Source organism: Heloderma suspectum, chromosome 7 (assembly GCF_057233095.1).
Source record: "Heloderma suspectum isolate Gila_16-S chromosome 7, 16-S_ref, whole genome shotgun sequence".
NCBI lineage: Eukaryota > Metazoa > Chordata > Lepidosauria > Squamata > Helodermatidae > Heloderma > Heloderma suspectum.
The window spans coordinates 101,529,193-101,556,870 of NC_139464.1; the positions used below are offsets into that span (position 1 = coordinate 101,529,193).

At 44.3% G+C, this 27,678-nt stretch overlaps 1 protein-coding gene, 1 long non-coding RNA gene and 1 pseudogene across 6 annotated transcripts in view; 2 read left to right on the forward strand and 1 right to left on the reverse strand.

Moving 5' to 3' along the window:
• GRAMD4 (GRAM domain containing 4) overlaps positions 1-10,514 on the reverse strand; it is a 121,979-nt gene extending 111,465 nt beyond the window's left edge. For 2 of the 5 annotated variants that reach the window (XM_084810980.1, XM_084810976.1), the window contains exon 1: positions 10,205-10,514. In XM_084810980.1, the coding sequence (XP_084667106.1) occupies positions 10,205-10,233 (29 nt within the window). In that variant the 5' untranslated portion in view covers positions 10,234-10,514. Of the gene's footprint in view, positions 1-7,170 lie in introns of all 5 variants that reach the window. The other 3 variants (XM_084810975.1, XM_084810977.1, XM_084810979.1) reach the window with 3 other exon arrangements.
• LOC146340104 (small ribosomal subunit protein eS24 pseudogene) lies at positions 2,284-2,743 on the forward strand (annotated as a pseudogene).
• A 105-nt stretch (positions 10,515-10,619) lies between the features above and the next one.
• LOC146340105 (uncharacterized) lies at positions 10,620-27,208 on the forward strand. The gene is made up of 3 exons (XR_014784474.1): positions 10,620-10,885; positions 16,141-16,284; positions 25,155-27,208. It is a non-coding gene; the product is annotated as an uncharacterized LOC146340105 (long non-coding RNA).
• Positions 27,209-27,678: the final 470 nt, after the last annotated feature.

A 27,678-nucleotide genomic window follows, 5' to 3' on the forward strand; every position in this document is an offset into this window, starting at 1 on the left:
GCATATTTATCTTAAAGCTGTTAGCGCCAGTAACTAATGGCTCCTTTATGCTGGGTTTTTTTATCCCACAATTTACAGGGGCTTCTCCTTCCAGTTTCTTTGCAGGATTAAGATCGGGCCAACATAAACTGTTTTTTCAGGGCTGTCTTTCTTGGCAAGTTCTCACCACCTCTTCACCACCTCCTCAGAATTTGCTATCTCTCCCTGCTTGGTCTAGGAATTGACTGGGGGGGGGGGGAGAAAATGCTGGGAGGGGGGATGCTTTGTCAGAATTTGCTATGCTTTTTCTTTTTCTCCTCATCCTGCTGACTCCACTGAGGCAGAAGAGAGAGCAGCCCAATTTACCCAGTCAGATCACCCAGTATATGTAATATCAACTCCATATTACATGTTTATCCTGCTATTCTCCCGAAGAGCTCACAGCAGCATACATGTCTCCTTCCTTTATAGAAAACCCTGCAAGGTAGCTTTAGGCAGAGGATAGGGAAGAGGGTGGTGGGCAAGAGACTAGCCCAGAGTATCTTCCCTTCTTCCATGATGGAGTAGCTTTTTATTTGGAACCACCCTATATTTACCTCATGGCTCTATGGTTATAGCAGAACTGCACATGGCCATTAAAGTGGAAATATACTGAAAAACTGCATTATCTCCAATCTTTTAAAAAGCGGGATAAAAGTCAAAAACTGCAGGAGATGGCCTGGAAGTTGACAATGTAATGTAATGGACCTGCAAACTTCCATGAATGACCAATCACAAGTGTGCAATAAAGGCCCCGAGTGAAGGAGCCCTAAGGGTGCAATCCTATCAAGATAGGCAGCCGCCTCCAAACTGATACTGCTGAAATGAAGAAAGCTTTGGGTAACCAGGAGTTGATTTTTACGTGGGACTGCAAGCTCCATTCAATTCTGGTATTCAAAACAAATTCCTGGGCTATGAACTCTTTAATTCTAAGTGTATGTCTTTTGCACCAGGCTCCAGTTGGAACATCTCGGGGTTTTAAGGAAAAACAAAGTAGATCCCGCATGCCCGACGTCTTCGAACCCCCCCCCCCCCGCCCCAACTTACAGTACTAACACACCGCTGTGGAATGAAAGTGGCTTTATTCACTGGTGTCATTCAGAACCATTTCCAGAAGAATTGATTTAGCAGCATTCATTTGCAGCATTTAATTGCACGAAAGCAAGCTTCTAAGCTAATGAAAGTTTTCCACCCTTAGCCAATGGATCGTGCAGCCTAACAAAAGAAATGAGATGGACAGTCTTGCTGCTATGGAATCTGGAGATCAATTCTGCAAGCTGCTTCATGCTACACATAGCAATACGTGCAGACTTTGTGGCTACAAGAAAGAAGTGAGCAGCTGATGAGTTTACATAAGAAAGAGACAGTGGTGGCACAGAATGCAAGCTCAAAACAATGCCATCCTTTTTTTGAATCTGTTACTTTGGTGCTAAAGCTCCCTACACCCTTTGTAAGAATAACACACTCTTCTTACATGCACAAGTGGACCCTTAAACCACTCCTTGGGGAAAGTTCCGTTACTGTTGGTGTCTTGCCACTGCTAGTACTGGATGAAAGAGGAGAAGAGAAATGTAACTGGATGCTACAACCAATACCATTTGGAAAGGAAAAATGTCACATTGTGAGCTGCTATAACAAATTAAACCAACAGTCCTTCACAGCTCCTAAAGCAGAACAAAAAACACAGCAGGATAATTTTGTATAACTGGGTTTTAAAAACAAACAAAATATTTAACAGAACACTCTCATTTTTAGCTTGCACTTTTCCTAAAAGGTTCAGAACATTTATTTACTTATTTAATTTATATCCCGCCTTTCTACTAAAAAATGGCACTCAAGATAGCTTACAGGCATAATTAAAATCAATTAAAACAATAAAATACAATAAAAATATAACAATTACAGAAAAAAACACTGTTCCTCTCCTGCTGCACACCCACTTATTTTTACCCTCACCAAAATGTGGTAGATCAGTCAAGCTCTCTTAGCCTGACTTAATGTCACCATTGAGAGTCATAGCTCGGGATATGAACACAGCTATTTCCAATACAAGACCATCCACTGTCTACTCTAACATTCTGGGTCTCCAAAGAAAATGTGCATTATCAACTGGAACTGAGAGATTTAAAATGCAATGGATATCAGACAAAATGAGGTATTGCTGCTTCTTAAGCAATCCCTGCTACTACAGCTCAGCAGAGGAGGCTTAGAATATCACCTTATGCTTTTTTTTCTCCTTTTGCAGCTCCAGGAGAGGCCGCCAAGATGAACAACATGGTGACCATCAGAACAAGGAAATTCATGACAAACAGGCTGCTTTAGCGTAAGCAAATGGTGATTGATGTTCTTCATCCTGGAAAGGCCACTGTCCCCAAAACTGAAATCCGTGAAAAATTGGCCAAAATGTAGAAGACACCAGATGTCATTTCTGTCTTTGACTTCAGGACCCATTTTGGTGGGGGCAAAACTACAGGCTTTGGCATGATCTATGATTCCCTGGAAAGAAAATTGAACGAAAGCATAGACTTGCCAGGCATGGTTTGTATGAAAAGAAAAAGACTTGAGGAAACAGCGTAAAGAATGTAAGAACAGGATGAAGAAAGTCAGGGGAACAGCTAAAGCAAACGTTGGGGCTGGCAAGAAGTGAGCCAGCCAGTGGACTTAACAGAAAAACTAAATTAGCCCAGCAGGTGAATATTGTACCGATCTATTAGTCGCTCTTCAAATAAATTTTATAAAAAGAAATATCACCTTACGCCAAATTCATCCTTCTAAACCGGACCCTTAGTGGTCATGAACTCCTGGGCCTTTCCTCCCCTTTTCTGGCTTGGCAGTGGTAGGGAATGGGGGCCACATGGGACCCACGTGCTGCCAGCCCCTTCTCTAAGAGCTATGTCACAGTCCTACTTGGCTTCATTCATTAATGGAACACTCCTGGCACAAAGGCGCGGCACCATTCCCTTGCACCAGCCATCTGCCTTTGCAAACTCCTCGTAACTGATCCTGGCAGAAAACCAGTGGACTGAATCAGGAGTGGCACAATTCCTAAGAATCCTCAAGACTCTTGACAATGTCTAACTGTTGACAATGGCACTATTTAACAGTGACTTGGTTTTGTAAATTAAATACTGGTTCTACCATGTGCACACTCATCCCTTAATGGCCATAACTTCAGGTGACGAGTCGTGTGGTTCCAACAACACAGATTGAGTTTTTGCTTCATCCAGTCTCACCTCAAGCACAAGGCTTTTCAATGGTTCACACACTCAGCTGCCAGTCATCACTGAGTAATGAAAAAAATCTAGTGATTTACATGCAAACATAAAAAGCCATATGTGAACCTTTCACATCTATTAGCAATTGCAAAATAGTTGACCGGAAGGAACAAACAGCTATTCAGGATATTGCAACTTTTGTACAGAGGCAAAGGGTCATAACTAAAATGGTCCACATATTCTATAGAGCGGCCTTCCCCAACTGGGTGCATTCCAAATGTGTTGAGACTACAACTCCCAGCATTCCCCAGCCAGAGTAGCTGTCGAACACATCCAGAGGGTACCATGTTGGGGAAGGTTGTGATAGTGTCAGGCCAATAGTTCAGTATAAGCACTTAATATGCATGGTATGGGGAAAGTGGATAAGGAGACATTTTTCTCCCTCTCTCATAATACTACAGGGATGAGACCTAGGATCATCCCATGCAGCTGATTGGTGGGAGATTCAGGCCAGATAAAAAGAAGTCTTTCTTCACACAGCACACAGTTAAACTATGGAATTTACTACCAGAAGATGTAGTGATGGCCACCAGTTTGGACAGGTTTAAAAGGGGATTGGACAAATTCATGGAAGAAAAGGCTATCAGTGGCTACAAGTCCTGATGGCTATATGCTACTTCCACTACCTCAGTATGTACAGCAGTTGCTGGGGAACATGGACGGGAGGGCGCTGTTATGTCCTGCTTGCGGGTTTCCTGCAGGCTGTTGGTTGGCCACTGTGTTAATAGAATGCTGGACCAGGTGGAGTTTGGTCTGCACAGCTCTTCTTAGTGTTTATGACTCTATGAAAGAACAAGGAATCCTGTATTATAATAGACTGTGCTGCACATAAATTTATAGCCCATCAAACTGAATGCAGCCCATCAGGGTAAAACTCCCATTCTACTCCATACTTGAAGGGATCATCCAGCACCTGGAAGGCATGAAAAGATGGCCAGCAGGCTGCACTTGGATTGGTGGGTCACAAATCCTGCAGGCCTCACACAAACATATTCACAGCAGAGATTAAAGAGCTGTCTGAAATTCCTTTTGGGTTGCCACACTGAGATTATGACAGCACAGCATACAAGATGACACACTAGCAATTTCTTTTGCTCTTTCTGTCAAAGGCCTTCCAGCACGACAAGGGAGTGAAAGGTTCGGCTCCCTTCGTCTTCCACTTATCTGCCTGGCCCTGTGCCTGTGCTAACAGTGAGCTCTCACTGCCAATTCATTCGTTTCATTTTAGCAGCACATAGGGAGGCCAAAGCCACTGACTACTTGGCTTGTGGAGGCTCTGTGCGACAGTTTTAAGAACATGCTGTCCCAAACTAGCCTCTGTCAGAAATAGACTTTTTCCCTCTTCTTCAACACAAGGTGAACACAAATTTGCACCCTTATTTTCTTTGCTTTCCCTTTCATAGGTATAGAAATATATAAAGCTGCCTTTGTTACGCTAGGTCATCCTATTGGTCCATCTCGCCCAGTCTTGCCTACTCTGACTGGTTGTGGCTCTCCAAGGTCTCAGGCAGAGAATCTTTTCCCATCACCTGCTACCTTATCCTTTTCAACTGGAGAACCTTCTCCATGCAAAGCACATGCAGTACACTTCTTGTGTGCACTATTCTGGATCCACAATGTCAATCAGGAGTGAGCAAAGGAGTGATGCCTCACTATTGGCTATGCTGGCTAGGGCTCATGGGAGTTGTAGACCAAAACATCTGGAGGGCCACAAGTTGCCCAGGGAACCTACTTCCGCACTCCTGCCCATTACCTCTTATGACAGGAGTAGGCTTGCAGACACCAATGTGCCCTCGGACACCCTTCTTGGTGCCCACCATGGGTGTGTGTGTGTGTGTGTGAGTGAGAGAGAGAGAGAGAGAGAATGGGTGATGAGGTAAGTGTATGGGTAGTGATACAGAGTGAGAGAGAGAAAGACATGGGGGCAATGCATTTGCTGGCAGTTGCATGGGGAGGCAGAGTTTGCCTTCTGTGAAATAGGTTTCTGCTAGCACTGAAAACTGTGCATTCAAAAGTTTAGTGTGCTGTGGCTCAGACCCCCCCCCCCCACTGCCTTGTACTCAGTCTTTGGGGCAGGTTATGTGTCCTTTGCCATGCTTCCCATAGCAGCCATTTTGCGGTGGTGCCCAAGACAAATTCTCAAATTGCCAAATGTCCCCACAGGGCCCTAAAAGACTGCCTACCCCTGTCTTATGGGGTCAACTGTCCAAACACTTACTAATCAATGCAAAAATGAATGTGCATGCCTGAAGTATCCAAAGGAGCCTTGCACATGCAACCCACTCTAAGACTCATGTACTCCCTTCAGATCACACCATAAGCTTAGTCTTGTTCCTCCAACTTACTGCTGGAACTTACATTTCTCTTATTTCTTGTATCGCATTGGCATTGCCTTGAACAATGAGACATCAGTAACCTGGCTACTGCTGGAGCTATTACCATAAAGCATTTGACTCCTTCCCTTTGGGCCAGGATGCACCACTGATCGGCTTGGCAGCAACAGCAGCAGTTGCTTGATATACAGAATCCATACCACCGACCTTAATCCCATGATTATAAGCCAATTACAAAGTGCATGTACTTGTAGCCTAATGGCCATATTTGTGTTTTTAAAGGCTACTTGAGAAAGATGCAATTGGAGGGGGCATGGAGACTGCTGGGGAACATCTGCAACACGGAACTGGCAGGTAGAGAATGGGTTAAGCACACCTTTTCCCTGTTCTGCTTATCTGCTCTCAAACACACCCTTCCAATGTGGCTTTTAAAACAAAAACAGAGCAACTGGGTTACAGTTACACACACCTGCATGTAAGACATACTCTGGCCTTTAGGAAAGAATAATGGTAAGTTTACTAGTAAAACAGGGTTATGTGTACACATGAATAGCAGTATAATACAGCTCTCCATATTATTAAATGTTTCTTGATATCTTTTTGATCGGGCCAATTTTCATTTTGTATCTCTTGTTCACTGGAGCCAACATTTACATCCACCAAGCTATCATGTAAATGCCCATTTCCCCTTGACTCCTAGAAAGAACACAAGCTCCAAAGAAAGAGCTCAAAGGAATTCCAGTAGCCACAGGGAACCTCACATAATAACAATGTGTGAAATGCAAAATTAGGGGAAAGAGACTAGCAAAAGAGAATACACAAACAGCTTCCCCATCGCTGGCAGTTTCAACCAAGCTTCTTCTACAGAACCACAATTTTAGACTAACACTAGACCAGCCTTCCCCAACCTGGTGCCCTCCAGACGTGTTGGGACTGCTGGCATGGGTGCTCCACATCTGGGGGACAGGTTGAGGAAGGCTGCACTACGCCATTAGCATTATTGCATGATGGGTAAGGACCAGGTTATTCAATCTGCAAAACCAACAATACCACTTAAGAAAAGACGAATGGGGATCAGAGTCACATGTCTCAATATTGAGGTTGGTTTATTTTAGTTTGTTGGTATGAATTAAAAGTTCATAGTCCTATCTTCATATGCACAAGTTCCCCATATGCACCCAGAAATATAGACAGAAGAGCCAAAGAAAATTCCAGTCATTCTTTATTTTAATGAAATTAAGCAAGTTATACCAGTTCCACAGCTACAAAAATTATCTCTAAAGTTTGATACATTTTGAGATCAAGTCCACTAGTTATGACATTTCTATAAATACCTTTAACTGCTACAAAAGCTACAAAAAACCTTAAAGATTTTACCTTCTCTACAGCCAACATTAGTTTAAGTAGGAATGTCATGGGAAATCGATTAGGAGCACTCATAAAAGCAAGTGCCCCTATTCAGTTTCTCACAAGAAGGAGCAGGCTGACATTTCCCGCCACTTTCTCTGCTGTCACTGCCCCCTTCATGGGCCCACCAAACTTACCAGGGGGAGGAGAAGATAGAGGAAGCAAACACAGCCTCAGCTCCTCTTGAAGCATCCTTTCCTGCTGAGGAGGGGACTGAGACTACAAGTCCCAGCAACCCCAGTAGAAACCAACACAAATAGCATCAGTTTCTCACCGAACACTGGAACTTGTAATCCGAGCAGCTGGGATGATGGGCAGGGAATCTGCGTTGCAGGGAATCTGTGCGTTGCAGGGAATCTGTGCCTTGCCCTCCATTTCTACGATCAGGGTAGTTGGTTAGCAATTCTAATTTTAGGGGAGAGACAGGTATTTTTCCGTGTGCACCTAGACAGCTGTGAATAACCACACAATTTTTATTTTAAAACCTGTGTTCCCACACTTTAAAAAAAGCAACATGAAACGGCACCATGACGTCCCACTTCTCCCACTATACTGCACCTTGTGACATGCGTTTGCGCTATAAACATCAATGATAAATTTATTATTTATTTCACTTCTATACCGCCCAATAGCTGAAGCTCTGATAAAGCACACAAGACCTTTCAAACACCTCCTCCTTCTCCCACAATCACAGCACAAGGCATTGGTAGGTGGCACTTGATCATGTTATCAACACAGCAGATACTGCGCTATACTGATTAATGCGTGCCCGCAGAGCAGTAACTGCTTAAAAAAAAATAATAATAATGGTGCCTCAGAAATTATAGGGGCTCCACTGTACCCAATGCACAGAAAACACTGTTTCATACCTGAGTCCTGACTGACTAGGCAAGAGTAGGATGCCCAGCAGGCAATATCAGCTAGGCTACAGCTACAAGGAGCATATCTGCCCATTGTTCTGGGAGTCAACTGGGAAAATAAGGAGTGTGCCTCAATCTAATTTCAATTTGGTGGGTGGGTGGGGGAGGGAGGGAGGGAGGGAGGGATGACTCACAGGGCAATATGCAGAGCTTCTGAATTAGTCCAGCTGCCACAGTCATGGTCTCCCCATCCTGAAAATGATTTAAGGCACACTCCTTATTTTCCCAACGGATGGTTCTTTTGCTTACCTACCAGTCAAGAACAGAAGCTTACCACTGCTCTGCTCCATAAGTCCCTGAGATACATGAGACGTGAAATGCCCTAGTGTGAGACAAAGCATACATATTCTTTAGACAGGGCCTGTGGGGGCCATTTCAGATGGATCATGTGGACGCAAAGGAATTTATTTGCCTGTCTTTAGAAAACGGAAGGTCAGTTCACCCTCACTTAGCGGTATAAATCTTTGAGTGTGCGACAAAGGTATGTCAACAATGAGGCTGAAGTATGAAGAAACTAGCAACCCAATTTCAGCCTCACTGGCCTACGAGGAACACAATCAGCAATCTACTAATCACTATAATTTGCTTTTTAAAAGTATGGCAGAGGACAAGACTGTGTTACCCCATGTGTTTTAGAAAAACTTTTGTGCAGACAATATTTATGATGGAAATTATATCCACTGTCTGATCTTAATGGAGATCTCTTGGAGTACCATACTGTACAATAAGGCACTTTAAAAACATCATTAACTACTCCAACAAAAACACATTAGAAAATGATGCTATCCATGGCCACTCCAAAGTTAAGCCAAAGTTCTATCCAGCAATGGAAAGGAAATGAATTGTTCTGTCTGTAATCCTGTGAATACATTTGGCAAGAGTAATGATCAGACTCCAGCTGGTTCATAAGTATTTAGTACATGAGTACTCCACCCTTTCCTCCAAGGAGCCTGAAGCATCACAACAACCCTGTGAAGTAGGCAGAAACTGATGGTAGGCCTGCCCAAAGCCACCCAGCAGCCTCCAGGACTGAGCTGACATTCGAACACACATTTCCCAAGAAAGGAGAAAGACTGAAATATCAGAGGACACCCAGAAGAATAGCAGGGAAGCAGATCCAAGCTCTATCACAGCATTTCCCGATTGGGTGCCCTCCAGTTGGCTTGGATTGCAACTCCCACCATCCACAGCAAGCATGGCCAATGGGGCTACAACTCTAGCGGGAGTTGGGAGCTTTCCCCTGAAAGCTATACCACCTCCCTGGCCAAGCTTTTGAGAGATTCCAGTGGGAGTTGTAGTCCAAGCCATCTGGAGGGCACCCTGTTGGGGAAGGCTTCTCAATCACATCAGTGCCAGATTTGACATCCAGCTCACAGGACACAGCAGCTCTCATGAGAAAGGGACAACAACAGTATGTGTACATTTCATGGCACGGCTTTCTGAAGCAACACTTAAGGGGTGCAGAGCCTCTTTTAGGCTGAGATCCAAATTCAATATCGGAAAAGCTCTCGAGGGCCACATTCCAGCGGTGGATGGGCTGAAAGCAAAAGGAGTGCCCCCCCCCCCAAATACCGAAGTTACCAGCATATTTCATCTTGCAGCTCTTACTGCCAGCAGCTAAACCTTAGGAGAAGCATTTCAACCTTTCAAAATAGGGAGCGAGGGGGAGGACTGCACAAAAGTCTAGAAACCACTACACGATCGCAGTTGGGAGTTCCCCTTTTCGCCTGCGAAGAAGGCTCCAAGCGGGCCCTTTCCCACCCCCCTTGTAGCAGTGGATTAGGCCGGCTCATCAAAGAGCTGCAATGAATCGGGGGAGGGGGGGTGATTCGTGACGTGAAGAACTTCGAGAGGCCCGGGAAGGAAGCGAGGCAATCCAAAGAAGGAGGTGGGCACAGCCAGCGCTGGAGAAAATGTGTTGCTGCTGCTGTTGTTATGGGTTCAAACTAATAGCTTACGCAGGGGATGTCGGCCGTCCTGCGCACTCATTCGAGCCTGGGAAATAGACGGGGGGGGGGGGGTTGAAGCAAAAAGGGGGTGCTTCGTGGGGAAGCCCCGAAAAGGCCACTGGTTATGAGATGGGCGACGAGTCGCAGGACGGTCTGAAGCATCGAGGCCCATCGGAGGCGAAGGGAGGGGACGTGGGAGGCGCCGGTGGCGGGGCAGGCGCTCTCGGGCTTCCCCGCGTGGGCTGGAGGCGAGGCGGGGAGGCGGCGGGGAGGCGGCGGCGGCGGGCCGCTTTGTTCCTTACCCGGCGCGGAATTCGGAGCAAACTTTCATTCACGCTGCCAGCCCGGCGGTGCCCCTGCTCTTCTCCGCTGTCGCGCCCAAGGCGGCTGCCGCTGCCGCGGGGCGCCGCCGCCACTGCCCGAGCCAGGGACGCCGGCCTGCGCGGGAGCCCAGCCGCCGCTTGGCCGACGCTACGCCGCGACCCAGGCGCGGATGGCGGCAGGTGCCCGCCTGCCCGCCTCCTCTGGCCGCCAGGCCCCCCGCAGCAGCCCAGCCAGGCCGTGCCGAGCGCCCTGCGCAGCCGCCGCCGTCAGCGCTCGCCCCCGTCCCTCGCCCGCCGGCGCCGGCAGCATCCTCGGCGCGCAAAGGGGCCGGCCTCCGAGCGCCGCTCCGCCCGCTCCCGGCTGATTGGCGAGGCTGCAGGCTGGGGCCGCGCCGGGCGCCGGGGGGGAGGAGGGGCGCGCCGGGCGGGCGGGCAGCACGGCAGTTCGCAGAACAAAATCCAGGGCTTCCTGTCACCCGATTAAGAGCTGCTTGAGGTTTTCATCGGCTAATTAAAAAAGTACCTCTGCTTCTGCGTATGAATAAAACCATACTCCTGACAGGGAGAAGCGCCCTGACTTTGCCTTTGGGTGGTGGCGGGCGTCGAAGAGGCCTTTCCGGCGTGAACGGAGTAGGGGCTCGTGAGGCGGCCTGTACCTTTGTAAGTACCTGCATCCAAGGCAATTGACTTTTTAAATATCTGCTGCCCGATGAAAGGGGAGGCAACTTTTTAAATCGATCAAAACGGGGTTCTGATCCTTTAACGGGACTGAATAATTGGCTAAGAGTTGCACCCCTCCTGAAATGGTCATCAGAGAGCGCGACTGATGGCTGGTTGAATATCTCCCAGACTATAGCTAGCTTTCCCCTTCATGGATCACTGCCTTGTTGTGGCGAAGGGGCTTGCGTAACTCAGTGAAGCCATAAGCTATGCCGTGCAGGGCCACCCAAGACGGACAGGTCATGGCAGAGAGTTCTGACAAAATGTGGTCCACTGGAGAAGGAAATGGCAACCCACTCCAGTATTCTTGCCAAGAAAACCCCATGGAACGTATCACAAGGCTAAAAGAGATGATGCCGGAAGATGAGCCCCTCAGGTCGGAAGGTGTCCAATATACTACTGGGGAAGAGCAGAGGGGATTTCCAAGTAGCGCCAGAAAGAGTGAAGCGGCTGGGCCAAAGCCGAAAGGACACTCAGCTGTGGATGTGTCTGGTGGTGAAAAGAAAATCCGATGCTGTAAAGAACAATATTGTTTAGGAACCTGGAATGTCAGATCAATGAATCAAGGTAAGCTGGAGGTGGTCAAACATGAGATGGCAAGATTGAACATCGACATCTTGGGAATCAGCGAACTAAAATGGACAGGCATGGGCGAATTTAATTCAGGTGACCATCATATCTACTATTGTGGGCAAGAATCCCTTAGAAGAAATGGAGTAGCACTCATAGTCAACAAAAGGGTGGGAAAAGCAGTATTGGGGTACAATCTTAAAAATGATAGAATGATCTCAGTACGAATCCAAGGCAAACCATTCAACATCACAGTAATTCAAGTCTATGCCCCAACCACTGATGCCGAAGAAGCTGAGGTTGATCGGTTCTATGAAGACCTACAACACCTTCTAGAACTCACACCAAAAAAAGATGTCCTCTTCATCATAGGGGATTGGAATGCTAAAGTAGGAAGTCAAGAAATCACCGGGATAACAGGCAGGCATGGCCTTGGTGTACAAAATGAAGCAGGACAAAAGCTAATAGAGTTTTGCCAAGAGAACATGCTGATCATAGCAAACACTCTTTTCCAACAGCACAAGAGGTGACTCTACACATGGACGTCACCAGATGGTCAATATCGAAATCAGATTGATTATGTCCTTTGCAGCCAAAGATGGAGAAGCTCCATACAGTCAGTAAAAACAAGACCTGGAGCTGACTGTGGCTCAGATCATGAGCTGCTTCTTGCAAAATTTCGGCTTAAATTGAAGAACGTCGGGAAAACCACTAAACCGTTCAGGTATGACCTAAATCATATCCCTGATGAATATACAGTGGAGGTGAGGAATAGATTTCAGGGATTAGACCTGATAGACAGAGTGCCTGAGGAACTATGGACGGAGGTCCGTAACATTGTTCAGGAGGCAGCAACGAAATCCGTTCCAAAGAAAAAGAAATGCAAGAAAGCCAAGTGGCTGTCTGATGAGGCTTTACAAGTAGCTGAGGAAAGAAGGGAAGCGAAAAGCAAGGGAGAAAGGGGAAGATATACCCAACTGAATGCAGAGTTCCAGAGAATAGCAAGGAGAGACAAGAAGGCCTTCTTAAATGAACAATGCAAAGAAATCGAGGAAAACAACAGAATGGGAAAGACTAGAGATCTCTTCAAGAAAATTGGAGATCTCAAGGGAACGTTTTGTGCAAAGACGGGCATGATAAAGGACAAAGAAGGCAGGGACCTAACAGAAGCAGATGAGATTAAGAAGAGGTGGCAAGAATACACAGAAGAACTATACAGGAAAGATCTGAATGTCCCTGATAACCATGATAGTGCGGTCACTGAACTTGAGCCAGACATCCTAGAGGGTGAAGTCAAGTGGGCCTTAGGAAGCATTAGTAACAACAAAGCTAGCGGAGATGACAGTATTCCAGCCGAGCTATTTAAAATCCTAAAAGATGATGCTGTTAAAGTGCTGCATTCAATATGCCAACAAATCTGGAACACTCAACAGCGGCCACAAGACTGGAAAAGGTCAGTTTACATTCCAATTCCAAAGAAGGGCAATGCCAAAGAGTGTTCAAACTACCGCACAATTGCGCTCATTTCACATGCCAGCAAGGTGATGCTCAAAATCCTACAAGCTAGGCTTCAGCAGTATGTGAACCGAGAACTACCGGAAGTACAAGCTGGGTTTCGAAGAGGCAGAGGAACTAGAGATCAAATCGCCAACATTCGCTGCATCATGGAGAAAGCAAGAGAATTCCAGAAAAACGTCTATTTCTGCTTCATTGACTACGCTAAAGCCTTTGATTGTGTGGATCACAACAAACTGTGGCAAATTCTGAAAGAGATGGGAGTACCAGACCACCTTCCCTGTCTCCTGAGAAACCTGTACGAGGGTCAAGAAGCAACAGTCAGAACCAGACATGGAACAACCGATTGGTTCAAAATTGGGAAAGGAGTACGACAAGGCTGCATATTGTCACCCTGCTTATTTAACTTATATGCAGAGTACATCATGAGAAATGCCGGGTTGGATGAATCACAGGTCGGAATTAAGATTGCTGGGAGAATTATCAACAACCTCCGATATGCAGACGATACCACCCTAATGGCAGAAAGCGAAGAGGATCTCAAGAGCCTCTTGTTGAGGGTGAAAGAGGAGAGTGCAAAAGCTGGTTTGAAACTCAACATTAAAAAAACTAAGATCATGGCATCTGGCCCCATCACGTCCTGGCATATAGAAGGGGAAGAAATGGAAGCAGTGACAGATTTTACTTTCTTGGGCTCCAAGATCACCGCAGACGGTGACTGTAGCCATGAAATTAAAAGACGCTTGCTCCTTGGGAGGAAAGCTATGGCCAACCTAGACAGCATAGTAAGAAGCAGAGACATCACCTTGCCGACAAAGGTCCGTCTAATCAAAGCTATGGTTTTCCCAGTAGTAATGTATGGCTGTGAGAGCTGGACTATAAGGAAGGCTGAGCGCCGAAGAATCGATGCTTTCGAACTGTGTGCTGGAGAAGACTCTTACGAGTCCCCTGGACTGCAAGGAGGTCAAATCAGTCCATCCTAAAGGAAATCAACCCTGAGTGCTCGTTGGAAGGACAGATAATGAAGCTGAAGCTCCAATATTTTGGCCACCTAATGCGAAGAGAAAACTCCCTGGAAAAGACCCTGATGCTGGGAAAGACTGAAGGCAAAAGGAGAAGGGGACGGCAGAGGATGAGATGGCTAGATAGCATCACGGATGCAATGAATATGAACTTGAGCACGCTCTGGGAGAGAGCGCAGGACAGGAAGGCCTGGCGTGCTATGGTCCATGGGGTCACGAAGAGTCGGACACGACTGAACGACTGAACAACAACAATAGCTAGCTTTCTCAGAGCATACTGATGGCTGAGGTACCATCCATAGGCAGATGACACCCAGCTCTACCTCTCTTTCTCATCAAACCCAGGTGAGGCAGTGGCTGTTCTGAATCAGTGCCTGGGCACAGTAATGGACTGGATGAGGGCCAATAAACTGAAACTCAGTCCAGACAAGACGGAGGTACTGTTAGTGGGTGGTTCGTCTGCCCTGCTAGGTGATACTCAACCTGTTCTGGAGGGGGCTGTTGTTGTTCAGTCGTGTCCGACTCTTCGTGACCCCATGGACCATAGCACGCCAGGCCTTCCTGTCCTGCGCTCTCTCCCGGAGCGTGCTCAAGTCCATATTCATTGCATCCGTGATGCTATCTAGCCATCTCATCCTCTGCCGTCCCCTTCTCCTTTTGCCTTCAGTCTTTCCCAGCATCAGGGTCTTTTCCAGAGAGTTTTCTCTTCGCATTAGGTGGCCAAAATATTTGAGCTTCAGCTTCAGTATCTGTCCTTCCAATGAGCAGTCAGGGTTGATTTCCTTTAGGATTGTCTGATTTGACCTCCTTGCAGCCCAGGGGACTCGTAAGAGTCTTCTCCAGCACCACAGTTCGAAGGCATTGATTCTTCAGCGCTCAGCCTTCCTTATAATAGTCCAGCTCTCACAGCCATACGTTGCTACTGGGAAAACCATAGCTCTGATTATACGAATCTTTGTCGGCAAGGTGATGTCTCTGCTTCTTACTATGCTGTCTAGGTTTGCCATAGCTTTCCTCCCAAGGAGCAAGCGTCTTTTAATTTCATGGCTGCAGTCACCGTCTGCGGTGATCTTGGAGCCCAAGAAAATAACATCTGTCACTGCTTCCATTTCTTCCCCTTCTATATGCCGGGAAGTGATGAGGCCAGATGCCATGATTTTAGTTTTTTTAATGTTGAGTTTCACTCCCCCTCAAGGATCACGTTCCTAGTTTGGGGGTGCTCTTGGACCCAGAACTGTCACTTGAGGCACAGGTGAACTCAGTGGCACAGAGCACTTCTCATCAGCTTAGGCTGGTCTACCATCTATGCCCTTATCTGGACAGAGATAGCCTAGCTACATTTATCCATGATCTGATAACTTCTCGTCTTAATTACTGCAATGCATTATACGTGGGGCTGCCTTTGAAAATGGTCCGGAAGCTTCAGCTGGTCCAAAATAGGGCAGCAAGATTGTTAACAGGGACTGGCCAACAAGCTCATATGCCAGTACTTTTCCAGCTGCACTGGCTGCCAGTCCATTTTTGGGCCTGATTCAAAGTGCTGGTGTTAACATTCAAAGACCTTAATGGCTTGGGGCCAGGTTATCTGAAGGATCGCCTCCTCCCATATGTGCCTGCCCAGACCTTAAGATCATCCTCAGTGGCCCTTCTCCATGAGCCCTGCCAAAGGAAGTGAGGCGGGTGGCTACTAGGAGGAGGGCCTTTTCTGCTGTGGCACCCCAGCTGTGGAATGAGCTCTCTAGTGAGGTTTGCCTGGCACCTACATTGTATTCCTTCCAGCGCCAGGTGAAGACCATTTTATTTACCCAGGCATTTTAGCTTTCTAGACTTTTAGTTTTGCTGTTTTAAATCTGTATTTTAAATCTCTGCATTGCTGCTAGGTTTTATTCTGGTTGTATTGATATATTGTAGTTTTAATGTTGTTATATTCTATATTGTTTTACTATGTGCTTTTTGGTTTTAATTTTTGTGAACCGCCCAGAGAGCTTCAGCTATTGGGCGGTATAGAAATGAAATGAAATAAATAAATAAATAAATAAATAAATGTGAGGCTTTGAAAAATAACAGCTAATCTTTTTTTTTTTTAAGTTAACGCCATGCCCTGAGAAGCAGGTAGTGATCCAGATGTGTAATTTGGATACACTTCCATTTCATCTTACTCATAAGAATGGCACAAGCACATGATGCATCCTTTTCATTTCCCCAATATGGAGAATGAAATGACACATGCAGGTAAGGGGTTCTGTCTTTCAGGGTTTTGAGAAAATCAAAAGGCAAGTGAAGAAAAACATGGGACATATCCAACACATGGATAGCCAAATGGAACTGGGGAAATAGCTCGTCCTTACTATTTCCCTATGAGGACATAAGAAGGGCCATGCTGGGTCAGACCAAGGGTCCATCTAGTCCAGCTTTTCACACAGTGGCCAACCAGCTGCCCATCGGAAACCCACAACCAGGACATGAGTGCAACAGTGCCCTCCTGCCAAGTTCCCCAGCAACTGGTGTACAGTATGCCTGGCCTGGATGGCTAGAGAATCGTCCAGGTATATGATCTGGATTTACCCCACTTTCTACTTATCCTTAAGAGTAGTAAAAGCTTATGATGCATTGTTTTCCTTTCCTCAGTGGGGAGAATAAAGCTATATATGGGCAGGAAGCATGGGCATAATAATGCTTAACAACATGTACAGTATATAGCACTTTCAAGCATTCAAAGTGCTTCACATGCACATGAAGTACACTTGAACCCTGTAAGGTAAGTCAGTATTATTAGGTCAACCCCATATTGTAGATGCAGGGACTGAGGCTGAGAGAGTGTGGCTTGCCTAAGGCCACTTGGTGAGTTCATGGCAGAGGCCAGAATCAAACCAGGGATTTACTGATTTATAACTCATTCACTTAGCTACCACACTAGACCAGACTTCTATATGCTGTACCAACTCTCTCTTGTATTACGCAGGGCAAGGATGCAGAACCTCAGGCTCAGGGGCCAAATCTGGCCCTCCAGTGTTCCCCAGAAGGTCGTGGCCCCTTTCCCTGGCCACAGCCCCTTTCTCCCAGCCACCAATAGTTTGGTGGTTTCCCAGCTTTTGTGCATTTTTCTCTCCATTTTAAAATGTTGAAATGCCTCTCCTAAGGCTTAGTTACTGGCAGTAAGAGCTTTATGCTAAAATATGCTGGTATTTTTGGACCTAGGGCCGCGGTGGCTTAGTGGTTAAGACGCTGAACTGAAGACTGGAAGGTCGGCAGGTCAGCAGTTCGAGACCCGAGTGCCGCGTGACGGAGTGAGCTCCTGTCTTCAGTCCCAGCTTCTGCCAACCTAGCAGTTCGAAAGCAAGAAATTGCAAGTAGATAAATAGGTACCGCCTCGGCGGGAAAGGTAACAGCGTTCCGTTCACCTCGGTGTTCGGTCATGCCGGCCACATGACCACAGAAGCGTCTTCGGACAGCGCTGGCTCTTCGGCTTAGAAACGGGGATGAGCACCGCACCCTAGAGTCGGACACGACTGGTTGGGGACACCTTTACCTTTTTATTTTTGACCCTGCTCCTATTGCCTTTGGTCCTGCCTACCACTGGAATGTAGCCCCTGAGAGCTTCTCCAAACTGGAATTTGGTCCTCAGGGTGAAAGAGATTTTGCACCCCTGCTGTAGGGCTTCAAAAAGCCTAGCTATCCTGGTTTCTAACCCCGCCTCATAAAGGCCCAGAGATGCGCATAGTGCTTGTGGTGAGCCGTTGGAGGGGCTCACAGCAATTTCTTAGTACAGAAACGTGACTCGTCATTTTCTTTTCCCCAGAACAAGGTCATGTTTGGGTAAAGGGGTGTTTCCCTTTTGAGTAAAGCCAGTTATCCATAATTTCCCTATCCCTTGGACAGGAGTTCCAAGTGGGTGAGATTGGCTCACAACAATGTCCATTTGCTAAGACGATTTGCAGAAGTGTCTCAAGTTCTCCCATTTAAAAAAATAAAAGATTGGAAGCATAGCACAGAATGATTATCTAATATAGAGTTCAGTAACCTAAGAATCTCTGCTTTTTGCTAGTTTGTTTTGTTTAGCAGCAGTAGTACTAGCAGTGAAGGTTGTTGTAGTAGTGCCTCTTTCCATACCTCACTAGCACAAAACCAGTCACCTTTTGTTAGGATTAAGCCTGTGCCCTCAAGCAACTTTTCTGCCCATGCTTTCAGAGCACAAAAGGAAGCTTCTACAATATATATATTGTACTGTGCTTTTATGCAAATTCAAAATCCATTGTGCTTTGTTTTTCTTTTCCTTGAGCATGCCTGCAGCTACATACCAATATCTTGGTTGTCCACTAACATACAACATTCTGTTCAAATTAATTATATCTATCGGATACATGAGTATTAACACACTGAGGAACAGTATATATACCCAGGATAGGGAAGTGGAAAGGAAAAGGAAAGGTTCCTCCTGTGCAAGCACCGGGTCATTGCTGACCCCTAGAGGGATGCCGCTTGCTCTGGCATTTTCATGGCAGACTATAGTGGGGTGGTGGAAACCTGGATGCAAAACAGCAGCCCCCTAAAGGCTGCCCATCTGGTGCCCAGCTGAGCTTACCTACCCACCCATACTGTTATGCACTTCTGCTATTCCGTCAGAATTCTCCCTCTGTTAAGCACCTTTGCTGTGCACAAGCCAAGCCACAGACAAATGGGAGGGAGCAAGTGAGGTTGCCCTGTTGCTCTTCGCACTTGGATGGGTTAAAGATCGCTTTGCTTACATCTTGGCTCATATGGGAATGAGTTGATGAATGAAGCCAATGTTGTCATTCTTTGCTTAGTTTGAAACAAGACTTCCCTGAATAGCCAGACACAGTTTTATTGCCACAATCTGATTTTAAAGGTTTTAATTCTGGATGATGGTGATGTTATTCTCCCTTTTTTATTGTTCGCTGCTCAGATATTTCATTAGATGTAGATCAGTATATAAATCTTGTAAATAAATAAATATGGCCCCAATATAAATCAGTTGCCAACCAAGGATGGCCCCAATCCAACTAAAGTTACTTGTAACTAAGACTGAAATGCTATGCACACTTACCAGGGAGTGAGTCCCATTTCATTCAATAAGATTTGCTTCTGAGTAAACATGCATAGGAATTTGCTGTAAGCCCCATTAAAACCAGTGGTACAAAGGTAGCCAAAACTAATTTAAGTGTCATTGTTTGTAGTAGGACTTAGGCAGCAATCCTATACCTACTTACCTGGGAGTAGGTCACAATGAACTCAGTGGGGCTTACTTCTGAGTAGACATGTATAGGACTCTTCAGGAGCATTCCTATGTGTGTTTAGACAGAAAAAGTCCTATAACTCCCAGCATGCCCCAGCCAGTATGGGTGGCTGGAGTATGCTGGGAATTGTAGGACTTTTTTCTGTCTAAACATTCATAGGATTGCACCCTTAACTTTAAAAGTAGATCTAATCTTAATGTTCTATAATCTGTATTGCATATATCTAATCTTTATTATATTCATTATTATATTATATTCATAACATTTTATACAGACAGATTCGATTTGATATCACTCCTTAATAGTAGATTTATTTGTCATGCAATATTTACTGCTTAGTAACATCTGTTACATTTATTCTGTCCTCTCTAACATGTGCTGCTTGGCTATATTCAATAGAATATAAATAGAATATATACAAATATAATACATTATTTTTACATCCAAAATCTTCCACTATCAGTTCGGTCCTATACATGACTATTGAGATGTAAGTCCCATTGAGTTCAATAGGGCTTAGTTCCGGGTAAATTGGTGTTGTAGGATTGCAGCTTTAGCCTGGGTACACTGGTTTTGGCATGCATATACATAATGTAAGCAATCTAAGCCATACCTCATAATTTGGTTTCAACAGCTCTAGGATTTAGCCCCTGGTCCTGCTTGTTATCTGAGGTGATGTATCCTTCTGCCCCTACACAGCAAGTGGCCCTGGCATTCATTTTATATTTTAGCATTCTGGTAACAGTGGGGATTTTTTTTGTTCATGTGATGATGAGTCAGATGTTCCTGGCCGTGGAAACACTGTTGGGTTCCATGTCATCATGTGCCCTTTGCTCACATAAAATATTTGCATGGTAACTTCATGAAGAAGTTATGAATCAAGAGATGGGGGTGGGGGGGAGAACACTGATTCTTGCAGGGGCTCAGCTATTCAACTGGGGAAGAATTAAAACAGGGAGGGAATACGAGGAATCCCATTTCTTAATTTACTAATACATTTTCCATTTATTCTCCATATGCTGCTAATAACACATTTCTTAAACTGGTGCTATCATAAGAAGCTTGCTTGAAATGTCTGTGTTTTTACTTCAATTTCTCATCCACTCTTTCATTGGCAATGTTTCCTATTCTCCACCTGATTTTCTTCTCATATTTCGCAGAAGCTGTCCTTCCTACAGTAAAACCTTTTTAACATGAATGCACTTCCCACACCCTTTTCTTTTGTTTCCATGAACTGACATTTAGAGAAATGACAGCTTATTTATGTAACTGTGTGTGTGTTTCTTTAGCATTCATAACTAGATGTAATGTAAACTGGACTCACCCCATGCCTAGGCTAGAAAGAGGAATGACTGTGTGAACTGACTCTTCCACTGAATGAATTTTCTGGATTTTATCACTTTTTAATAACTGTCATCAATCTGGAACAAGCCACAAAATACAATATATTGTTTTTGTAGCAGGCCAGTCAAAGACAAAAGGCATAAATAAGTAGTAACATGTATGTATGTATGCATAGATACATGCATAGATACATATATATAGATAGAGATATATGGTCAGGGGAGTCTCATAGCCAGAAACTGATACACAGCCTATTTTTCATTATCTGATTAGCATCGAGATAAAACATAAGCAACTTCCTAAAATAGTCTTTAACAGACTATTCTGTTTGCATACATGAAAATTACTAGTTCACCAAACAATCAACAGCTTAGTCCTATGCATGTCCATTCAGAATTCAGTGGGACTTACTCCTAAGCAAGTCTGCATAGGATTGCAGCCTGAAATAACCATTATATAGAAGTAATGACAGTAGTGAAATACTAGACCTTAATCCATAAGTAATGCCAGTGGTGAAATGCTTAAGGTCTAATTCCAAATTCAAGATCTTTTTCCTTAGGGTTAATGGTCTGTCTTTTTTTTCCCCACTTAACCTTGGAAGTACCTGTGATGTATTATATTGTTCAAGACTCTATCAATCTCAGTTTACCAATCTCTTAAACTGAGTCAAGATTAAAGATGTTAATAAAGATCCATAATAATGCAATAGTATGTTCAGAAATCCTGTGCCATTTTTTTCTTTTTCTTTCTGAATAACCCAATATTTAATTTTTTTTTTCTTGCTGTAATAAATTTCTGTATCATGCTATGGAATCATCTCAACACATTTGGTAGAATATATATTGAAACTGTGTGGGGGGTTTTAAATCGGCCTTTGGTAATAGACATTTTTGCTGCCACTGTTTTTCCCATTCATGAAACACTATATTTATTCCATTGATCAAGATCCCTTCTGATAATATCAATTACTGAAGTATAATGGGGATTTTTCCTAAATTTCAGAATTCAGCACATTGTCAACAGTTGTTCAGTCAATAGCTATAGAAAAAAAGAAAATAATAATTGCTCTGTTTGTTATAGTTTCCATGAAGAAGTTAGCTGAAAACTGCAATCCTGGGGAGGGACCAAAAATACCACCTGATTATGACATCAGTACTCTGCTTCTCAGGCAATTGTGGATACATTAATAGACATAACAATTAATTCCTAGGCATATATCAATAATTAAATTAAAGTAACAGTTCAGTTAATAGACGTAACAACTTATTCATAATGGTTTTATTAAACAGTGACAACTGAAAGTGTCAAATATTAACATATGAACCAGTCAGATATAAATTACAATAATTTCGATTTTAAAAACCCAATACAAAACTGGCATAACTGCTGTTCTTTCTACCTAGGTTATCATACAAAGAGCACAACATTATTTCCATTCCCATCCAATCATATTCATGCTGCAGCGTGAAGGTTGTGAAAACACTTACTCTATCATAAGCAGAGTTCACATGTGAGTTCTTAAAGATTTCCCAAGAAGATACCATTTGGACCCAATTATTTATTAATTTTTAATTTGACAATAAGGCTTAGACTTTTATCTCTTGTCATCACTATTTGCCTTAGTTTAAATAAATAAAGTGATTATTTATTGAAAAGTGGAGGAAGGGGAGACAAATTAGGAACCACTGTTATGATTTATTTTCTTTTTCTTTATGAAAAGCACTGCAATCTCAGTAGATTTTGGTGTGGTTTTTGGACACCAAGGTCCAAAAAAATCCACCCCAACAATTTCCACCTCCACTCTCTGGCATCCTACCTAAGTCATCAAGAGAGAGGGCAAAATTTCTGATCCTTCTCCAGCTGTTCAACATTTTGCTTTGTGATGACTGTTAATCACCACCCTTGTAATGCCATTTAAGATAACGTGTGGCAAGGATTCATATTTATCTTCTGAAATCTCTCTACCATATCTGTAAAAAAAAAAAAAAAAAGTACCTTAACAGCGCAATCCTTTTCATATCTACACAGAAGTAAGCTCCATTGAATTCAGTGGGCTTACTTCCAGGTAAGTGAGTATAGGATTGCAGCCTAAATCTGAGAAACATATGACTATATGCTTATAAAACTGTATAATACAACTGTCAGTTCCTTTAGTGTTAAACTAGCATAGTAATGGAAAGCATAGCAGCCAATATTCAGGGTTTTCCAATAACCCTGTTTAAGAACATATGAAAAAATGTGCTGGATCAGATCAAAGGCCAATCTAGTCCAGCATTCTCCATCATCCTAGAGTCCAGGACACGGAATCATGGGCTCAAGTTACAGGAAGCCAGATTCCAGCTGAACATCAGAAAAAACATCCTGACTGTTAGAGCAATACGACAATGGAATGGAACCAATTACCTAGGGAGGTGGCGGGCTCTTCCACACCGGAGGCATTCAAGACGAGGCTGGACAGCCATCTGCCAGGGATGCTCTGACTTGGATTCCTGCATTGAGCAGGGGGTTGGACTCGATGGCCTCGTAGGCCCCTTCCAACCCTACTGTTCTATTATTCTTTTTCCACGGTGACAAACCAGCCCGCAAGCAGGTTATGGGTGTAATAGCGCCCTCCTCTTTCCTGTTTGTGAATACATCCAATACTTCTGGAGCGCTTCAGAGACTGGATGCAGAGTGGCCCAAGACATTTTGCAGCATGAGGTGGTGCCCCCTGCCAACACACACAAGTCAAGATGGATAGGATATGTGCCTAATGTTCTGGTTATACTCACAGCATCGCTATTAACATGGATAATTGCATGGGATTCTGTGTTTGTGTTCCCTTGCAGACCTTCTAGCGAGATATAATTAGTGTGCATGGAAGAGAACAGTATTGCTGCAGCAGGATCCCACCTCCCCATCATGTTCCTTGAAATGCCTGAAGAGAGCCTGTGTGCCTACACCTGTGCACTTGTACCCTTTGCAGGGCTGCCAATTGCATGAACAAGTCTCTACATGCATACAAGTGAACATGCATAGGCTTTCCGAAACGCATGCTGTCTATAAATCCAAGTCCTTTTAGTTTCCAGCAGTGCACAATACAGCCTATTGTTCAGTCTGGGCCTGTTTATTACTTTTCTAATTCAGCCCACGGTGCATCTAAATGAGATTTATTTATTCTTTAACGTCTGAGGCAGGAGCACTTTAAATTGAGAACAATGCATCAGGCACTTATTCCTGACCTTTCCATTAATTACACAGTTTCTGCTAATCTTTCACCAATTCCTAAAACGAGGAGGCTACTTTCTTTTGGATGTAGGGAAAAAATGCATTCTGATTCTAAAGCCAAAAGTGTTTGAAAGTGTACTAAGGCATTAGAGCTCAGTCCTGAATGTGAGACCAGTGCACACAGTGACCCCTCCCTCACACCAAATGGTGTTTTTCTAGTGATACACAGGGGTAGGAAAATGGCACCTCCTGTTTAATCTGCTGCTCAAAATAACTACTTCATGTCATTTGTCGTACTATGGCCATATATCGTGAAATTGTGGGGAGTACAGTTGCCAGATTGTGACCCGGAGACTAACTCTTTATCTTTAAATCCACTAAAGCAGCAGAAAACAGGGGCAGTTACGGATCCTTTTTCTTGCCTTTCGCCCCAGTTCTTGCATCCGCTCCTCATCTGTTTTAGCAAGCAGGACTCCACATACGCATACATCAGGAAGAAAAGTTGGGGAAGGAAAGGAGTATGGAGGAAATTGACAGGAGAAACTACATCTACCTTGTTCCCTACAGTATGGGTGGATTTAAAATTAGTGTGTTCCCAGATTGTAATCTGGCAATCCTTGTATGGTCATGGAGCAACACAACTGAGACCTGCAACAAAACATTGAAGTGTATCCTCATCTCTTAACAGGAATGTTTCTGTTCAGAGTTTTAGACAGCCAATCATGTCCTACTTGAAGATGATCCATTCCATCATTCCCCCTCCCATTTCTGTTTTTCTTTTCCAACTACCAGTCAGAATTCCATGGCTACTGAATACGCTCAGTCTTCATTGGCTGGGATTTACCTCCTTAGGTTTGTTCATTTAAAAATATATATTTTTTGTACTCCTGCAAACCTTGGAGTTCCCCCAAGCATGCTGATGCCTCCCTCTTGTTCCTCAGTTTGGGCTCTGTTCTGTCAGCATTCAGCACCAGAATTTGCTGTCTGAGGAAGTTTTGTTTTTGAAGTAGGAACTCACCTCATGGAAGTTAATTCTGCTGGCTGTTTGTGCTTGGTCAGGCTGTGTCCTTCATGGGTCCTTGAGACTTCCTTGTCAGATATTTGACAATAAGTTTAGCAGTACTCATTGTAACATGCATTAGCCTGCAATATATGCAAAAGAACTGCTTAGTGTTTCTTAATTGGCCTGTTTAGCCTTTAGAGCTTTGTGTGATGGCCTTGTTCACAAGAACAATGGCAGGCATCCAGTGCACTGAAATACTCTTGGCAAATATTAACTTCCTCTTTCTCTCTCAGCTCCAGGACTAAAACCACTCATCTGAAAGTGAATCTTATATATACATTCCCCAGGACTTTCCCAGAGGTGCACTGCTGTGTTCCATTCACTACATTTTGAATCCAAAGTCAAAGAGCTCCAGCTGTGGATGTGGAGGCATGAAGTACAGGAGGGAAGGAGCGTGCAGACCACACTTGCTTTCCCAGAGAAATGGAGATTTACAGGCTAGCATAGTAATGTATGGCTGTGAGAGCTGGACTATAAGGAACGCTGAGCACCGAAGAATTGATGCTTTCAAACTGTGGTGCTGGAGAAGACTCTTACGAGTCCCCAGGACTGCAAGGAGGTCATATCAGTCAATCCTAAAGGAAATCAACCCTGACTGCTCATTGGAAGGACAGATGCTGAAGCTCCAATATTTTGGCCACCTAATGTGAAGAGAAAACTCACTGGAAAAGACCCTGATGCTAGGAAAGATTGAAGGCAAAAGGAGAAGGGGACGGCAGAGGATGAGATGGCTAGATAGCATCACCGATGCAATGAATATGAACCTGAGCACACTGCGGGAGAGAGCGGAGGACAGGAGGGCCTGGCGTGCTGTGGTCCATGGGGTCACGAAGAGTCGGACACGACTTAGCGACTGAACAACAACACAATATACCTAAAGGTTCTTGTTTTCTACTGTACCTTAGGCTGCAAATCCTATACACGCTTACCTGAGAATGAGTTCCATTGAAAACAACAAGAGTTACGTCTGAGCAGACATGCATAGGATTGCACTGTTAGTCTATCAATAGAAAAATCTGGTAACTGTCCACAACGACCAGGGGACAATCTACACTATTTTTTATTTCCATTACTGCAACATCTGGCTCACTCACCCATCACACAATACATTCACTAACCTGTTGCCCTTGCACTGTTTCTGTTTGTATTTTCTGGTATTTTTAAGATCAATTCTATAACTTTTAAAAAGTGTATTGGTGCTGCTGTATGGTACTAACAGTAGTTATTTAGGTGTGTACCAGCCATACGGTACCTCAAATTCATTGCCTCAAAATGCCTCAGCCATGTGCCTTGGCTGTATGCCAGGCATTTGATGGCTAGGAAACATCAGCTTCCCCCACCCCACAGTATCAGAGCACAGAGCCATTAGATCTGTACTATATAACCAAGTGATCTGAACAACATGATACCCCTTGATTGATGGAGACTGGCTTTTCCCACTGAAGGGAAACCCTAATGTTGGCCTTGTAGACCTTTCCTTTACAAACTGGAAAGTCCAATCCAGAATGAGTTGGGCTGAATGTAGCATTAGTGATGCAGACTCTTTAGGCTGATTTAACATATGCATGATAATGTAAATGTTTGTGTTTGAATTGTGAAATGTTTTCCAGGTAAGTTAGAGTTAATGGAATGTTGGTCTGTGTGTGAAAGATGGGAGGGGCTTGTGAGTGACAGAATTCTAAGGTGTTTTAAAAGGAGGAAACTGACAGTTGAATTGTTGGGTAGGGTTTAGGGATTCGGTGAATGCACTTCTAGTGAGTGGGGTTGTGGGTGAAGGGTTTAGAAGGGGTAGGTAGGTACGTTAGGATTAAGTGTAGGATGATTAAATAATATATGTAACTCTTCTTGTGATCTCTGAAGCTAAGCAGGGTCAGCCCTGGTTAGTACTTGGATGGGAGACTGCCTGGGAATCAGGCTTCCTACACTGAGCAGGCGGTTGAATGCGATGGTCTTGTAGGCCCCTTCCAACCCTATGATTCTATGATAATTTATTAATGCTACCAAATAGAAAAGTCTATTTTTCCTGTTACTACTTCTGTATTGGTTAAAGGAAACCAGTTCACTTATTGGGTGTCTCCTTGACACAAAGCAGAAGGGCTGAAGCATTGGGATTCAGTGAGGATAACTGGCCAAAGCTGATGCAGACATCTTGGGGGTTTTCCAGCTTCAACAGGTGGAAACTGGAGGGAAAATAGCCCGGAACAGGAACATCACAATGACTTTGTGCAAAAGGCATGTTTTATCTTTTGCGATGCATCATGACTAACAATAACAAACATCTCACATTAGCTTGAGATTCTTTCTGTGTATTTTATCTTTTAAACACAACTGAATGTTGAGCAAGGATGAATGATGGCTCAAGTTGCCAGGAGCCAGCACCTACTGACCAACTATCCACTCCATGCTCTTCTCAGGTAGCAAACATACTGCCCTTGAAAAGTTTTCCTTGGTTGTTCTATTCTTAAACCTAATTATTCCCCTATCCTGCATCTGCATCCCTTTTCTTTCTACAATCAGAAACTTAAATGAGCAGCAAAAGAAACCATCAATACTTAACTCAAGCAAGCTAGTTATACACTATACAACTGTTTTAGGGTGCAATGCTGTGCATGTTTAGACAGAATAAAGTCCTACAACACCCAGCATTCTCCAGCCAATCATGCTGGCTGGGGAAAGCTGGGAGTTGTAGGACTTTTTTCTGTCTAAACATGCATAGCATTGCACTCTTAGTGAGGGACAAAAAGGTGTTAGGCAGTT